Source organism: Filicampus tigris, chromosome 7 (genome assembly GCF_054856515.1).
Source record: "Filicampus tigris isolate MCC_2025a chromosome 7, RoL_Ftig_1.0, whole genome shotgun sequence".
Lineage (NCBI taxonomy): Eukaryota > Metazoa > Chordata > Actinopteri > Syngnathiformes > Syngnathidae > Filicampus > Filicampus tigris.
The window spans coordinates 1,866,171-1,884,458 of NC_141223.1; the positions used below are offsets into that span (position 1 = coordinate 1,866,171).

General features: G+C 42.9%; 1 protein-coding gene across 1 annotated transcript in view; it reads left to right on the forward strand.

Moving 5' to 3' along the window:
* Positions 1-18,288, forward strand: part of nxn (nucleoredoxin) — a 35,411-nt gene that overhangs the window by 10,338 nt on the left and 6,785 nt on the right. The window contains exons 2-3 of the mRNA XM_086036548.1: positions 11,054-11,171; positions 16,949-17,082. Coding sequence (XP_085892674.1) covers positions 11,054-11,171; positions 16,949-17,082 — 252 coding nt within the window. The remainder of the gene's footprint in view (positions 1-11,053; positions 11,172-16,948; positions 17,083-18,288) is intronic.

Consider the following 18,288-nt stretch of genomic DNA (forward strand, 5'->3'; position numbering starts at 1 on the left):
GTGATTGGTCGTTACCTGAGCCCTTAGCAGTTGTGATGTCATTTTCAGTCGACAGAAGTGACAAAATGGCCGCTTTTTTTTTTTTAATAAGATGCCATTGTGTAGCTCTGGTATAATTAGGTTGTTATAGTTAGGAAATAAAAACTGCAAACCCCCCCCCCCCAAAATGAAAAAAGTTTATTCCTTTATATCAAAATGACTACACACATTAATAAAAAATTCCCAGAAGTGTCTCAACTCTCTTCATCCACGAAAGAACAACCTCTGATGCTGGTTGGAGAAGCACAACAAAATGTTTTAGTGCACCTCTGGACATAAGGATGATCTTATCGGACAATCTTCTAAGACATCAGATTGTCGGGCGTTTGACATCCTTGGGCGGAAGGGGTGGGGTCAAAATCAGGGCAAAAACAGCCCAATTGCCTTTGCGTGTACCCGGCCTAAGTCAAATGGACTTTTGGCGGCAAAATATTTCACACCCCAAAAAATTCCACGATGCACCATGAAGAGTCATTTCGTTGTCATGCCCCACCCACATAACGTAATGACCAAAAGTGAAACTGCCTTTGAGGCTGGCTGAATGGTAATTGTTAATCATGTGAGGAGGGGGCTCTCCCGAGCTAAAAATGCTTGACTGGAGCGACCCTGCTTCTTGCTCTCCGCGCGTCCGCCCTGCTTCGTTCCGAGTACAACATGGTGTCGAGATCCACTTGAAACAAGTCATTAGCGCTTCGGGGGTGTCGAATCGTTCGCCGAGAGGGGAGGACGTGGCGGCGAGATGAGCTTTTGTGCTTTTTTTTTTTTTTTCCAGGTGACGTCTGAACGTCAGGAAGTGTGTATGCGCATGTGTGTGTGGCTGTGAGCGCATTGTTGCGGAATGCCGCTCTCCCGGAGCGCCTCATCAAGATCCCACCATGCTGAAAGAAAGACCCCCAGGGGAGAGGCGGGGGCTCTTTATTGAGCATCAATGCACAGATTGACTTCAGTGTGGAAATTTACCAGGGCAGGCTGCTATGCTAACGTCTGCGTCGAGCAGCTCAAGGCTCGTTACCCCAAGTATTTCTGTCGCCCCTGTTGCACGTTAAACAATTTGATGTTTTTAATCTCGAGGTGGCTTGACGTTTAGTCGAAGCGTGAGCGAATGACAACTGTTGGCGTTTCCTCGCAAACAATTGTGTCTTTGTGATCAAAAGGCAGTTTGATGTTTTCGATAAATTAGAGCTAGGCGAACATTTTATCCTTTCACTCCCCCCCCCCTTTTACTTTTTCTCTATGAGTCATATTTAGCAGATCATTGAGCACTCGTGACCCGAATGAGAAGAAGTAGTTGAGAAAATGGATGGATGGATAACAAGCGGGATTATATGCTTTCTATGGCATTTTCCTTTGGTGGTGTGCTGTGAGCCTTTAGATCAATAAAGGTTAGCAAACGCCACCCTAAAACTACGCGTGAACATGGCTTAAGTAAAGCGTGGAAACCACGGGGCCAGCATGGACACAGCGGCGCGACTGTGTGTTGGACACACCACAGCTTCCTACTTGCTCGTTGGCGTCTTGTGGGGCAAAACATCTCAACTGCAATGAGGCCAGAAGATACATGAAATGCCATGAAGCAATTGTACTAAGCCAGTGGTGTCCAAGCTACGGCGCCAGGGTCCTTTGTGGCCCATCCTCTGTTTTTCAGCGGCCTGCAACTTGCACTAAAAATAACAATTGATGTGGCCTGTGTGGTTTGACTGCATCGTTTTACATACTTTCTACACTGAGTGGCAAAGGAGGAGAAGAGAAGAAGAAACTATTAGTTATCATCTTTCATTTCCTTGTTCTCAACCAATCACACATCATTCGGTAAGACGCGCCTCAGAATCCAAATTGTTTGCGCCACTCTGTTCTGTGACGAGGTCAGATTTGTACGGATTTGCTTCTTTGGTCCTGAATGTGGAAATGGGACTCTGCTGCTGCTCGCTACATGGGTGGATCAATTCTGCTGTTCTACAAAAAATCTTTGCTTTATCACCTAGCCATGGTTTTAAAAGAATATATTGCCGGCGTCGGATGGAATCCTTATACGTCCAAAATGAACGCTTTTCAGGAACTCTTAAAACGGCATGTTTGTTCAACCATAATAACCATTGCATCGTCAAAGAGCGCACGCCATTTTCAACACTTTAGATTGGTCAATAATTTGTTAAAAAAAAATATATATATTATAATAAAAAATAGCACCCACACGTGTGGACTGACCAATATAAAATTTCCATATATTATATTATATCATATTATATTATATTATATTATGTCTTCTTAAAAAAAAAGCTTAGTTCTGATGAACCCATAGTAATATCATTATCATCTGGCAAAAATATAGAGAGGTAAAATGTTGTCCATATCGCATCACCCTAATACACATGTACACATAACGTAGGAGGTATCAGTCCGACACCAGCTATATACATTATATAACATAACAATATTTCTATTTGCATATCGTTACCAGCACTGATGGATTGGTTTTATCATGTTACATGGAATAAAGGCGAACCATGTTAACGTGGCCCTTGCATTCTTCCAATTTTCCATATGCAGGCCTTGCAAGAAAAAGTTTCAAGAACCCTGGATTAAGAAGTAAAGCTAAACGTGCAATTATTAACTTGACGGTCTCTCGTCGTGGCCTTTTATGTCCGAGCAACCCCGACACACGGTTGTCTTGTTCGGCCCCGTTCTGCCCAGCAGGTTGCGTGTATTCCGGCAAAAAAGACCATGTTCCTGCTCGTACGAATTACACCGAGTGCCACTCAGCAGTGCGCCGGCAGCGCTCAATCCTGTTAGTGTGGAACAGCGACCAATTAGATCCGCTTCGCATTCGGCCGCTATGTCTGTATAACGTCACTGGAACGCCATGACTGCGGGCAGGCTACAGCCAGAGCACAATGGACCACCAGAGTGTAGAAGGACAACTTTGTTTACAGTGACATGTCGCTATGGTTACGGAATGTCTCACTGGAAAAGTCGTAGGCTACAAGTCGGTTCAAGTTTGTCATGCTAGCACGTATATTCGGTATTGGTACAACTGCTTTTTTTTATATTTATATATATATATATATATATATATATATATATATATATATATATTTTTTTTTTTTTTTTTTTTTACTGGGAAACACCAAGTTTTCTTTCTAGTTTATTTTTCGCAAGGGAGATATGGAGTGCAGTACACGAGGTCGTCTGGCCGACACTTGTACGGAGCCACGTCATGATCACAAACGTGCAATTGTTTTCAGTGAATTGGAACGGCAAGTACAAAAATTGACCTCGGATGATGAGGCTCATGCTTGTTAAGGAGAAGTTGCATAGAGCAGAAACATGGCATACGGTGCGCACTGCAGATGCTGCCACGCATGTACTTAACAGAGTCTGGCAATCACAAACGTACAATTGTTTGCTGGGAAACACTCAGAGTTGTCCATTCTTATTCACTATAATTATCGTATACTACTGTTACTGTAGGTTAGTGATGGACTACGGTACTCCCTGTACCTTTTTTAAAGGGGTGCAAGAACAAGCTTTTCGGATTTTCAGGACATATTAATGGTTAGGAATAATCATGAATGATATACTGTATTTATATATGAAAAACAACGACTGGCCTCTGAGGGTAATTGACAAGTGTGTAGTATGTCTTTTCAGCCTCGTTTTTCGTATTTAAAAAAATCCTTGGTAAAATGAGCCGATCCCAGGGCTGTGCTTACTCCGTTTTGTGGCGCGAGAAGAAGTGGGTCACATTTTGCGAGCACAATCCAATTTTCCACATCGAGACAAACAGGACTTTACACCCCTTGCCTTCGCTTTCCATTCGTACGACGGGAATGATTCAAAGGCAGTGACTGGCTATTGTTCAGCACCGCACATTCCTTGCCGGTTGGGCCTGACGGATAAAAAGCAGGCTGATGTCTATCTCGGTCTTGAGGGATGAAGGCTTGCAATGTGGCAGATTGATTAGCCTCGTAACGTCCTCCGGGCCAGGATCACATCCTTGCTGTCCAGTTGTGTCACTCTTTCCAAAATCCCAATCTCTCTGCATTTTCAATTGACATGGAAATATGGAGCAGCGCCACTAATGTGTCTATAAAGCAGATATATGAATGTTATGAACGCAATAAAACACATGCAGAGTGGCCGCTCGCTTGTTTTTCTTAGCAGCCTGCTTTTTGCGATGACTGATGGACTTAAGTCGAAGGAAAATGCCCAAAAATCATGTTAAGAAAACCTGCTTGCACTGAATGACTAATAATACAGTGAGCTAAAAGCTAAACGTGGCTAATGTGCTAATATGAGTGAAAGAAGACGTTTTTATAAAGTGATTTGGAGCTCTTAATCATAGATGTACATTAGTAATGGGGGAAATCTGATTGACGTGAGCAAAGATGATGCTAAATGGGGCTAACGATTAGCTCAATGGCGTAAGCTGCATTCCAGGAAAGTGGGAAGTCGGACTTTTCCGACCTCTGACCAGGAAAGGTGCGCTGGAACGGCACTCAAACGTTGCAGTCTTACTTCACGTCATGCACAGTTTTCCATGCGGCTAGTTTCCATTTTGTTGTCGTTCTGTGCCGATTTCCTGTTGTCAAGCTTAATGCTAACAGTGGCTAAATATGGGTAAGATGGTTTTATGTTTTATAAATGTGTTAAACCCACAAAGATATTAAGTCATTTCAATTTTGTTGTTGTTCTGCGTTCATTCCTTGTCATTGGGCTAAATGCTAGTCACTAATGTTTCAAAATGGTTTGCAGGGTTGTTAAAACACGAAAAAAGTGCTTTGTGGCAGCTCAACTAGTGTGTTTCAAAAGATGAATTTTCTACACGTCTGGCTGTTAAGTGGATCTGAGAGTGCCGGCCAACATGTTGCCGTACAGTGAGGCACCACACTGAAGTTGCACGACTCTAAATTTGGACTCTTTTTGTAGACCGTTCCCAAAAAACAATTGCTTACAAATCCCTATAGTGGGCGTTCAGAGTAATTTCCATTTTGTTGCCGTTCTGTGCTGGTTTTCTGTTGTTGTGCTACATGCTTACTGTGGCTAATGTGCTGAAATGGGTACACGCATTGCTTTGGATGTTATAAAAACGCAACTATGATCGTGGCTTCAACAATAATACATGGCTCGTAAAGTATGACATTTTTTTGGAATTGCCATTAATGGTGCTAATTGGGGTCTAAAGCTCTCGCTGTTATGCTAACAGCTAGCTTGGTGGCACAAGTCCATTGTGAACCGATGCAGAGAGTCCAAGGCTTTTTTTTTTTTTTGTGTGTCTGTGTGTGTGTGTTTGTGTGCGTGTCCGCCTTGGCCTAGTTATTTATAAAGTGAGTAAGGCCTCAGAACATTCCGGGCTGCCGCAGACCATGCACATCCTTTTTGTGGACACCATTCAAGAAAGAACCAAAAAAAAAAAAAAGCTGCAGATGGTCATTGTTTATTATTATTTCTTCTTTGTTAGTTATTTCTTACCAATTTCTTTCACTTGATTTTCTGTTGTCATTTGTGGTCTTCCATTAGTCAGTATGTGTAGAATATCCGGTATGTATAAATATAAAAAATGATTTTTTTTTTCACAATTTGAAGAGTTCCATGTCTCTCACATGGTTTCATTGGAATACCACAAGGAGCAAGAATTTCACATTAAACTCAAGCTGAAACTAGCCTGTTGTGAGGAGGTGTTCCAGTCTCATGCAAATGAGCCACTGCTCCCCCCGCCCCTGGGCAGGGCCAATGCTTTGTACAGCTTTCGTTGGTTGTTCGTCACTGAGAGCCCGTAGTCTAAAAAATAAATAAATAAAATCGAATGAAGCACACGAGACCCCCGAGAGAGACTTTATTTTCCCTCATGGAGCCGAATTACACTTGTCAATAAGTGAAGCGGATCCTTTGATGCGCATGCAGCACCGTATCCCCCAGCACCACGTTGACAACCTGACCAAAGATTGTGGTATGTGCCGCCGGTCACAAGCTGAACCCCAACCCAAGCTTGAAACTTGAACTTGAGCCGCTACGATTGAGTCTTTGCAAGGCGACGCATGAGGCGGACCGAAGCTGGAAAAAAAGCGATGCGAGGCTTTAACGAGCGGCTGTAAGGTGTCACTTGATGCCGTAATGCCACTGCGCTCGGGTAATGCGCCGCACAGCCAACATCCTGGCCCTCAGGAAAGGGAAAAGGGGAAGCCTGCATGCAATAGCAGAACGGTGACATGACTATAAATAAAGACGCTTTGAATGGACGTTGACGCGCTAGGCCTCGGAGCTCTCTGTGTGCTCTTCTTTTTTTCTTTCCTTTTTTTTTTTCTTTTCTTTTTATGACAAGTAAAGAACTGTGTCACCATGATTTATGAGGCGACCAGTCCGCTGTGGGAAGACAGACAAAAAGTGGGTCACAAATATGAGCTCCATCCCACATTGTGACGGCTGTTTGTGGAAAATGTGCTTTGTTTAACGCTTGGCTTGAAAGCCTGATTTGAAACTCTGACGCCTGCTTGGAGCCGTAATCCTGGTTTGAAACCACTTAATGACTTAAAACCCAAACACAACCCGGACCCCTAATTTAAAGCCTAATTCGAAATTCCAACCTGTCTTGAAATCCTATTTTAAAGCCCTCAATTGTGACTTGAAGCCTTAATTCTTGTTTGATACCCTAGTGTTGTATAATCCTAACTTTGTTGAAACTTAAACACAGCGTGAACCCTCAATTTGATAGAAACCCTAATTTGAAACCCTAACCCAGAGTTTCAACTCAAATTTGAAACTCTAACCCTGTCTTGAAACCTTATCTTAAAAACCTAGTCCTTGTTTAAACCCCTAATACTGTCTTGAAAACCTAAATGAAGCACTAAGTCTGTCTTAAAATCTTAAATTGAAACCCTAATTTGAAACCTCAACCCTCTTTTGAAACTCTAATTTGAAACCCAAATTTGAAACTATAACCCAGGCTGGAAATTCCACTTAGAAATCAAACTGTTTCTTGAAACCCTAACCCAAGCTTGAAACCCTAACCGTGGTCAACCCCTAATTTGAAATCCCATCTTAAATCACTTCACCAATCAGTGTCTTGAAAATTGAAACCCTATTGTAAAACACCCAATTTGAGACTCTAACCATGACTTGAAACCTTAACCTGAACTCCTAATCCTTTTTTGATACCCTATTGGTGTATAATCCTAAATTGAAACCCTAACACAGCATGAAACCCAAACCCCCTCTTCAAACCCTAATTTGAACCTCTAACCCCTCGCTTGAAAGCATATCTTAAAAACCTAGTCCTTGTTTCAAGCCCTAATACTGTGTTGAAATCCTAACTTTGGTTGAAACCCTCATTTGAACTCTTAATTTCACAGCCAGCATTGTCTTGCAACCCTACTTTGAAGCCCTAAGCTAGCAGCATATTTAAGGGTTGCCACATTTGAAGCCCGGCAGCCATTTTGGTGTGGAACGTGCGCGAGAATAATCTTTTTCAAATGAGCCTTCGCTGTCGCAATGAGGCGCAAAAGACTGCTAATGCGTGTGAAATGTTCCCCTTTGAAAGTGACATCAATATTCATGTGTTGTGATGTCGAGAGCACGCGAGGAGAACGAGGACGAGGAGGAGGAGGAGGAGCTGTGGGACTTTAGATTCAGGGTCAAACGGAGGTCACAGCGGGGAAGCTTTCCAAGCCACCCCCAACCTGCGCTTCTTGTAGCAGAAAGCGGGGGACCACTTACTGCCGCCCTGCCGTGCCGTGCCATGTGTGCGCCGTGCGTGCGTGGAGTGAATGCTGACTGCGGCTAATTGAGCAGCAAAGCTCATGAATGTGTTTTGTGCCATTATTAATATGGCATAAATGAGGCCACGTTTGGCTTTTCTTTTCAGTCTTTGGAGGTTTTTTTTGTGTTTTTTTTTTTTTTTAATCAGCTCACGTTACTGCCGGCAGACACAAAGAATGCACCTGGCTTTCCAAGCCGCGGGTCGGCCCAGCAGACTCGGGCCTGAGGTAAGGCGTGGAGAGAGTCCAGCTGGTCCAGACAAAAGTCGAAATGTGGGCTGGTTCCAGCCGGTCCAGACTAGAACCAGGTTGACTTTGCCGCGGCTGCTGGAGCAGGCGTTATTTCTTCCTTCGTGGTGTAATCAAATGACGCTTTTCATTATGTATTTATTTTACTTTTGCAAATTGTTTTATTTTTACAATTTGGCCCGCTCCCTCCCCAGAATGTTTTTTTTTTTTTTTTCAATTCACGACCTTAACCTGAAGCAGAAAATGGATAATTGACATTGCATTTGTCATGATACAATTTTCAACTTGAAACCTTAAACTTGACTTGAAACCTTAATCTGCTCTTGAACTCCTAATTTGAAATATGAATTTGAAACTGCACTTGAAGCCCTAATTTGAAACCCTACACTCACTGTGAAATCCTAATTTGAACCCTAACCATATTACTCTCTTTAGTTTGAAACCCAATACTGTCTTGAAACCCTAATTCAAACCCTTACCTTGTAGCCATAATATGAAACCCTAACCCAATCTTGAACTTTGAAACCCCAACCCTTTTCTTGAAACCCTAATTTGAAACCCCAACCCTGCCTCGTAAACACTCTAACCCTAGTTTGAATTACAAATTTGAAGCCCTAACTTAATTTGAAAGCCCAACCCAGGCCTGAAAGCAACGGATGTGGGCCGAGCCTTTGATTGCCCGTCCGTGCAACGCCAAACCCCCAAACTCCAAAGGGGTGCGATCTTACTGCTCACACGCAGTCGTCCTGTTCCAGCGCACCTCCACCCTCCCGACATGCCCGATTGGTTGATTTCAAATAGTTTCCACATGACTCTGCATGTAACCCTTTTCATGCTCTTTGTGATCAAACCGAGGAACAAAGAGCAGATAAGAGTGAAGAATGTACTCGCTGCCTTTGTTACTGGAGGTTGCCTGTCGAGTCACAAAGCAGCACACAGCTCCTGAGAGCTTTTGGGCGCCTTTATGCCCCCCCCACCCCCACCCCCACCTTTTTTTTTTTTAAACTCCATTAACCGTTCACTATACAGAGGCAAAGTTTAAGGCCTCTAATTCAAGCAGGTTGCTTTTGTGCCCGCACGGAGGTGGTGCCGGGGGGGGGGGGGGGGGTTGGGACCCCTCCTCTCCCCTCTCCTCTCCTCTCCTCCACCTCAATTTTTCCCCCCTAAGCACTCTGACATTCTAGCACCTGTTTCCCGTCACAAAACCATTAATTTATCACTGAATTATTAAGCGGGGGAAGCGCACACAATACGTCTGGCGCTCTTTTGGCACTGAGGGGCATGGAGGTTGCCGTGGCAACAGGAGCGGTGGTAAAGGTGGCTAGACATGGGGGCTCAAGGGGGTGTAGTCATCATCATCATCATCATCACAAAATGCTATTTATCCCGCCGCTCTTTGGGTGATTAAAATGACAGGATGAATTTAAGGCGCGGAGAACCCCAACAACCCCCGCCCCCCCGTCCGCACCCCGCGTGATAGCGCTTGGATCAACGTGACAAGATGGAGTTTTGAAGAGAGGTTAGGACCTCTGACGTTGTCGCCGTCTCTGGGGGGGGAATCTGAAGTGGTAGTTCGCGCGAGGATCCTCCCTTTTGTAGCCTTGATCAGCAAGTCTTGTGTCTGTCCACGTTGACCAATGAGCTGAACAATGAATTGAATTCAAATCGACATTGCAATGTAGTAGAATGACAAGCCAAACAATTGGATGGGAGGCTTCATTTTTTTATATACTTACTATATATATTTATTTATATCGTGGCATGACGGCGTTAATCCTGGGCTGCGGGGTGCTAGAGTGTATTTTGCAAAGTACGTTCGAGCATTTTTTTTTTTTTTTTAATTTGCTTTAGCCCGCGCAAGCTAGTGCCCTGTGGCATTATGGGGAAAAATGCTGTTTTTTGCATTTAGTCTGTATTTTATTCTATATGTTTGAACGTACTTTGCAAATAACATTCCAGTCAAAAATGTTTACTCCACATTAGCAGTTCCACATTTCCATACGTATGCTTGTGGTGTGTATCGTACTTTTGTTGAAAGAAAAAAATGGGAAGTCATGAAACTTTTTTTCTTCTTCAACTAGTGATGGAAGGCTATATTAAATTGGCAGTGGTTCTTTTGCCGTGACCGGCAACTCTTTTGCTAGCGGTATTTTGCCGTGAACGGCTCTGATTGGTCAATCGTCGGAGCCGTGAATCGGCTGATTCCAGTAGGTTGGCCAATGTAATTGCTACTTTAGCGTGATGTGTAGGCTGCTTTGTTACAGTTCACCTAGCTTCCACGTTAACTAGCGCCCAATTCCATTTAAGGCTCTTAGGGCAATGTCAGTCCAATAATTTTGTGTGTCCTAATCTTAACCTTACCTTAAATTGTTTACAAAAAAAAAAAAAAAAAAAAGTCCCATTTTGTAAATGTTGTGCCTGAAAGGCGAACAAATCTGCAGTCTGACTTCTGCCCTGGAGTAGCAGACAAAGCTTAATGACAACAACAACCTTGAGCCGCTAACACCTTGATGAAAACATGTCGTAGCAACACCGGCGTTAACGTTAGCATCTAGCATTCTAGCATGAGCAAGGCAAGTTGTTGTTCTCAGCGGCTGGCTGAAGGAGAAGAAATCAACTTGCTGTCAGTTATGCTCGACACTCAAATTGTGTCATGGTCGTTTTTTTCCACGTGAAGTGACATTTTGTCGACGTTAAAGTATATTTCATCCAGTCGACACAGTCTTCCTTAGGATTGATGCTTGTTTTCTTTGCAGACAGAATGCTGTATTCATTGCTTTGGCTGTAAGCGCGTTCAATGAAATGCCCGTTTGTGGGGGTGGGAGTGGATCAATACGGCGTGTGATTGTTCCCGCTTATCACCTCCTCCAGGGACCCTCACCGCCAGAGCGATCGTCCGCGCTCCCCGCCTCGTGTCCGAGTGGTTTGAGGGCGGCGCGGGAAACGCCGAGCGAGCGGTGTGTTTGAAAACGGACGACTAAATCCATTGCTTTTCCCCTGCGGTGTGTTTGTAGATGAAGCTGTGGAACAAGTACAAGGTGACCAGCATCCCGTCGCTCGTGTTCGTGGACGCCGCCACGGGGAAGGTGGTGTGTCGCAACGGCCTGCTGGTGGTCAGGGACGATCCCAAAGGTGAGCCTGCGTGGTGGCGTACGGAAGAAAGCCGACTGGCTTCAAGCCATTTGGCTAATTGCGCAATTCTGCTGCGATATTCTCCACTTCACTCACACTGTGCTTCTTTTTCGAGATTCTTGTGGAGCTCACTGCTGTCACGCTGTCACGTCTAATCTCTGCCACTTTTTTTCTGGGGTTTTGTAGCATGCATTTATCCTGCTTTGACTGTGCTTCTTTTTCAGATTTATGTTGTCACACTGTGCTTGTCTGTCAGGCTGTTATATAGCACACTTCTGTGTCATGCACAAGTTATGCTTTTTTTGCTGGGCTTTTCCGTCACACACTTTTCTCCCGCTCTTACTCTGTGCTTCTTTTTCAGAATTTTGTGTAGCACACCGCTTTCACTCTTTATCGTTTCTCTTTGTGCGTCACATTTTTTGCAGAAAATGTGTGCTACACTGCAGTTAATTTGTCAACTGTGGGCACGTAAAGCCCTTTGAGACTCTTTTGTGATTAAGGGCTGCAATATATAAATAACTGACTTGACTTGTGTAACTTGTCCTAGTCTGTGATCTTTTTCCGTTTTTTTGTGGAGCACATTCATGGTACACTGCCACTGCTACTTTCTCAGACTTTTGTGCTGTTAGGCGTTGTCATTTCTGTGCTTCTTTTTCTTCTTTTTTGTAGCAGATTTCTGTCAGACTGTCACTCTGTACATCTTTTTCAGGATTTTGTGTTAACATGCCACTCTCACTGTGTCATTTCTCTCAGTGCTTATTTTTGCGATTTTTTTATTTTTTTTGTAGCTAGCTTTTTTCATCCTCTGCTGTAACCCCCTTAGTCTTTGCTTCTTTTTCAAGAGTTTGTGTAGCACACTGCTGTTACATTTTGCCACTTTCTTCACCATGCGCCTCTTTTTCAGGCTTCTGTGTAGCACACGGCCATCGCACTCGTCGAGTATTGAGATTAACATAACATTTACATTCTCTCCAACGCCTTGGCAGCTCTAGTGGTGTACTAAAAAGCGATTAGTCATGTGAGAGAATTGCATGCTAAAGGCGACCCAGCAGAGAACCACAGTGGATTTCTTTTCTTTGTGACAGCTTTTAGTGTCTGGCTAATGAAAGCCAGAACAACCCTGCGGTGCTATTTGCATGATTCATTAACTGCGCTTGCAAACGAGTTGGCGGAGGAGACGACATAAATCTCCAGCTGCAGAACAGTCATTCTACGATGCATTTGTACCTTACTTACTATTGTGGATGTATTTTTATTTTATGGGGATTATTTTGCTTGTTTTGTGTTTTTATTTGCTTAACGGGATTTTTTTTTTCACATTTATTCCAAATTCAGTGTACTTGGTCCTTTGTAAAAAATAATTTGTAAAGGTTACTTAAAAGCACAAACAAAATTTATATGGTTGAGAAAAATTATTAAAAATTAAAATAATAATTAAAAATGTCAAATAAATCAACGTATATACAGTAGCTACAAATAAATGTATTACATAATTAATCATAATAAACATAAATAGCAATAAACAGATCAAGAGAAAATTTATAGTAAAATAAACATTATAATCTAGCAATAAACAAATGAAAAAATAATTCGAATGTAGAATAAATTAATAAAATGTTCCATGTCGTAAAAAACAAAATGCTTTTTTGCTTGCGTGTGTGTGCACATGCATGTGTGTGTGTGTATATGTTGTGGACCAGTGATGGCAGGGTAGGAAAATGTAAATGTAAGTGAAAACATCCACAACCAGGCATGATTGGATAACAATGCCTCAGTGAAGCAGCATGTGGCTCATTTCCACAGTCTCTGCTTCGCTTTCTCATGTTCAGTGTAAAAGCACCTTGACGTGCTTTCCGTGCATTCTCTCGTCACAGTGTCTCCCATTTCCGGCAAGGTGTAAAAAACAAAGAAACGCATGGTTTTGCTTCTCGGTGTTTTCCCCGAAAAAATGGTATGTTTGTCACCTCAAGGCAGCTCTTGTGTAGTAAAAGTGCAACTGTAGCTGGCGTCTTAGTCACAAGACCTTCGACTTCTGCTATTTCTCCTCATTAGGAGGGAAGAACTAGAACGACGGCTCCTGGCGTTTCGCCGTACACAATTGTTTGTTGTCATCGTGAGGTAGCCCCGAGTTTATTCCAAGTCACCGTGTGACAGCAGCTGCCATGCTAGCCAACGTGGGTGTAAGGAATGAGCGCGGCGAGCATTCTCCGGATGAATGGACGGAAAAGCTGACTGGAGTGCCTGCGGCCGGCGCGAGCGAGGGAGAGTGCGCGAGTGGCCCTTTTAGCCTCGGGACCACAATGAGCGGCTGTTGCGCTGCCGCTGCAGACGTGTCGTTCCTGCCTAATGAAGCCCCGCGCATAAAGGCGCCATTATGGAGCGGCCATACGGGCCTTTATTTTGGATTACCTCCGCTGGCCGCCCTCCCTGTACAACGGCACTTTCTGGTGCCCCGGGGGGGGGGGCTAACAATGAAGACACCATGAAAAGGAAGTGAAAGCGTGAACCAGAGCTGGAAGGAAGGAGAGCATGAACTGCATCACATCTCTGGAGTAGACAGCACTCTCCGAGACACTTTGATTTGGCCTGGCTACATCAAATTTGGCGGGCATGTCCATCATCACTTAGAGCCACAAAAAAGGCTTGAAGTGGAAATCAACCCCAAACATATTTTTTTTCAAGACCATTTTTCCCAGCAGGCCCACTAGTTGAAACGAGGCTGATTAATACTGCTTTTATGGAATAAGAGTTAATCCACTCGTTCCTAGCCATCTCTGGGCTGGCCATTTTGTCTTCTTCTGTCGACTGAAGATGACATCACAACTGCTCACAACGGCCAATCACGGCTGACCTGTTTTCTGAAGCTGAGCCGTGATTGGCCGTTACCTGAGCCCTGAGTAGTTGTGATGTCATTTTCAGTCGACAGAAAGTGACAAAATGGCCGCCCCCTGGGCTAGCTAAAACCGGGTGGATTTCTCATATTATTAATCAGGCCTGCATAGAACATATTCTTGAAAAAAAAATGTTTAGGTTGACTTCCCTTTAAGAAGCCATGCATGAAGACACTGGACGTCAGCCATTTTGACTGGAAGGGGCCTCTTTGGGCTCAATTTGGCTGTATCCAATCATCCTTTGGAGACTAACTTGTCTTACAAATGTTTTGATTGCTAGCATTTGAGGCATGTGTGCTAGTCAGAGACACGGCACTAAATGTGGATTTAGTTTTCATCATTGTGTTATGGCAGGTCAAATCTTCCACAAAATAGTAAGTCTGCTAATATTTTTTTTTTCTTTTACCCCGCCCCCAAATGTCTTTGGACTTTGTGACATGAAAGAAGAAGCCATACTCAATAGAGGAAATTTTGTTTGAAAGTGACAATTGTCGGCTCCATTTGTCCATTTCGAGGCGCCTTTGAGGGCTTAACCTGTCCTAAGGGTTTTGTTCAATTGCTACCGAATTTGAACCTTGCATAGGAAATAGAGTGACGATGTTTAATGGCAAAGGTTTTGCATGTGCGTGATGGCAAAGTTTGATGACTGACTGATGAGAAGACATGAAACTAGGAATAACATTTCTTTGAAAGCCCCCTACGGCAGTTTGACTTGCGTGAAATTAGCTAGATATGTCTATCATAAGTCATTTCCGAAAGGACACGGGAGATCGGCCATCTTTGTTCGAAGCAGCCATTTTTAGCTCATTTTGTCAGGGTTCCTTCAAAGACAAATTCTTCTTTTAGATTTTGTCCAATTTTCTACTCAATTTGAACCACGTATACTTGACAGCTGGGCAACGCTAGATTACAAGATTTTCGGGGTTTTCATGTGTGTTTGTGTGGGAAGTTTGATGACTCGGCGTAAAACACAAAACCAGTAACAACTCCATTCTTTCAATTATTTGAAAATTCTGCCCTTGAAGCCAGTTTTAATTAACGACATGAAATTTGGTAGCTATGTCTCATTGCCTATCATCAGTAGATCCAACAATAAAGTCTCAAGAAGTACTTCCTGAAAAAACACAGGAAGCCGTGTTGATTTGAAGCGGCCATTTTAGGTTCACTTTGGCCATTTTTCAAACACAAACTCCTACGACAGATTTCATTCAATAGTTACCACATTTGAGCAACATTTACTAAACAAATGGGTGCTCATTTTTTTAGTTTGGAATTTAGTTTAGAATTTTTACTTTGTCTCATTGCACGTGGGTGGCAAAGTTTTAGGACTAGCCACAAGACCCCCAACTAGTAATAACTGTAAGTCTGCCATTTTGATGCGAAGTGACCAATTTCTGGTCCGTGTGGCCATTCTTCAAAGTATCATTCAGAGAGAAACTCGCAGGGAATGTAGAGTTGCAGTAACTCGGTCCAGATCTTCACGGAGTTCCTTGGACTTTTCCCATTGTTGTGAGTATTGCCCAATTTGTGGCGTCAAACAAATTGGTTGAAGATGCTCTTTGATGCTTATGAAATGCATGTGTTATGTTCATGAAAAACTGGAAATTGTCCTTGACGGTTACAAAAACACATTGGGTTCTGTCGTCAAAGTTTAGAAAAACAACGGCCATGTCAAGTCCATTGAAACCTCCAAACGGATTTCGGCACAATGTGCGGTAGCTTCTTCAAAGGCAGAAACTCGTTTTTGATGGTTTTGGAAACATGTTGCTTAAATGAATCTTCAAAGACTCTCAATAGTCTTTCATGTTGAGTGTCGTTCCAGACCTTGGTTGAAGTGCTGACACGTCCAAATTACTTGAATAGCGCCAAAAGGCTTTCCCCGCAGTGTGGGAATGTGCAATTCTCATTCTTAGATTTGCACAGTGTTACTGAAACTTTCTTTATTGTTTTTTGCCTTTTGTCAAATTCTCTGATGTACAACTATTTGAGTGCAAATCTACATTTCTCCTTCTTTGTTCCTAGGATGTCAACATAGTTCTTTATTGCTCGATCTGTCAGTTGTTTTCAGTGATGCTCTTGAAATCTGCACTTGGTGAGAAAAGGCTCCTAAAGACTTTTTACCCAACTCGGCTTGCAAATCTGCAATTGACCTTCCTAGATGTTCCCCAACTTCCTTGGAATTCTCCTATTGTTCTAAGTATTGGTGGATCGTGCAAGCACTGTTTTTTATGCTCGCAAAGAACAAACTCGCAGCTGCAGTCGGTCGCGATTACGAGCAAGAGGGCGATAAGGCTTGCTTGGCCTTGTCGTGTTCAACTTTGCTTTAGATCAACATGCCGAGCATTTGAAAAAAATGAAAAAATAAAAATCGCAGGTTGGTTTTATTGGTGACCAAGCAAGTTCTTAGTATTAGTGTGGCGTCGGAATTTAAAAATGTAATGAATTGTGTGAGTATTTATGCATTTAAAAATTAAAAGATTTGTCAACTGGCAATTTTTCATGAAACTTTTTTACACTTGAAAAAAATATTTTAGTGAAGTGCGATTGTCTAACATTCAAGTTTATGTGCAATTTTGAATGATAGAATGTGACAAATTTTCATTCGACTGTTTGAAAAATTGAAATAATAAAAAGCGGGCTATTGTAACATTCAACGTAGAAAAAAAATATCTTTGCAATTTGTGTGCCAAATTTTCATTTAAATGTTTACATTTAAAGAACAATATGTGAAACTGGGCTGAAAAAATCCCAATGACATCATCGATTCATCCACTTCAACTTCATAGTTGACTCCAAAGGGTCTTTAAGCTGTTCAAATTTCAGCGTGCCGGCCGGACTTTGGACAACTTGGCCTGCCTCATATTGTCGCCTCCGTCTTCTCCCCAGGCCTGGAGTTCCCCTGGGGGCCCAAACCGTTTGCAGAGGTGGTGGCGGGGCCTCTGCTCAGGAGCAACAGGCAGTCGACCGACAGCGCTTCTCTGGAGGGCCACTATGTGGGGGTCTACTTCTCGGCGCACTGGGTGAGCCTCTTTTATTGCGTCACGTTATTGACTCTCGCCTCGGAGGCGGCGAGTGAGGCTCGTGTGAGGCCAACGGGAGCCTATGGGAACGTGTTCCTACCGAAGGCGGACCAGTGATGGTAAATGTACTCCCACTCCATATTTAAGTAGAATATTTTTATTTTCTTTTTTTTTTTTAATTAATATTATCGCTAATCATTTCTGCACACATTACAGGTTAATCAGACAGGGGGAGCCTAATTGCGACTCTGAACCTGTTTCTGTTTTTTAATGCTCTCTCGTTCACATTCCTCAATTTTGCCTTCCCGAAAATATCAACGAATCAAGATCTCAACCACCGTTGATTGTACCTCTATTTTCATCTTTTTTCACAGTGTGTCGTCATCCACGAGTAGGCTGATAAAAGTAACAAGCCTATTTTGACAAAGAGAGGAGTAGAAAGTACAGATCCCCGTGTGGAAATGTAGGAACTAAAAGTGACAAATTGTCCCAAAAATAATGACTCAAGTCCAAATACATGAAAAAGTGACTCAAGTACAGTCGGGAAGTCTTTGTGCTTGCATCCCAGCACTGGCGCAGATGCTGGTCCCAGTTGGCCCTGAAACTGCCAGAACCAGAAAGCCCCTATTGGGGGGTTGCCTTGACCAAACCACAATCTCACACTACACTGCGATGGAGCACAAAGAAGATTGTTTTGCACCACAATACCACCAAGCGCTTAAGTCATTCGGAGTGCAAAGGCAGAAAAAAAAGGTTCTGTCATAAGCTGTAAAGCGCCTCCAAGTGGTGAAAAATTGCCATTGCAAGGTTTGGCAAAGGGTTGTGGAATTCAGTTGAGTATTTGGGACTTCCTGTCGTGTTAGGGGGGGGAGGGAAACGTCATTATACTACAATGTCGTAGTCGTAATCTAAGGAGAGTAAAATAATCAGTCGGAATCTCACATTTATGAACAGTTAAAAACAAGTCAATTTCCTTTTCTTCATTTTACACAATTCTGACTATTTTTTTAAAGGATGACTTTCTTCAAAAATAAAACACAACTTTATTTCGTAATTATACACTATAAATGATAACTTTATCACTACGTCATGCTAAATAACAGCAAAAAATGTTCTCAAGAGATTACTACTTTATGAACGACAACCATGGGAAACATTCTTCATCCTCAAGGTGTAATGCGTTTTTGTTTTTTTTAGTCTCCGAAA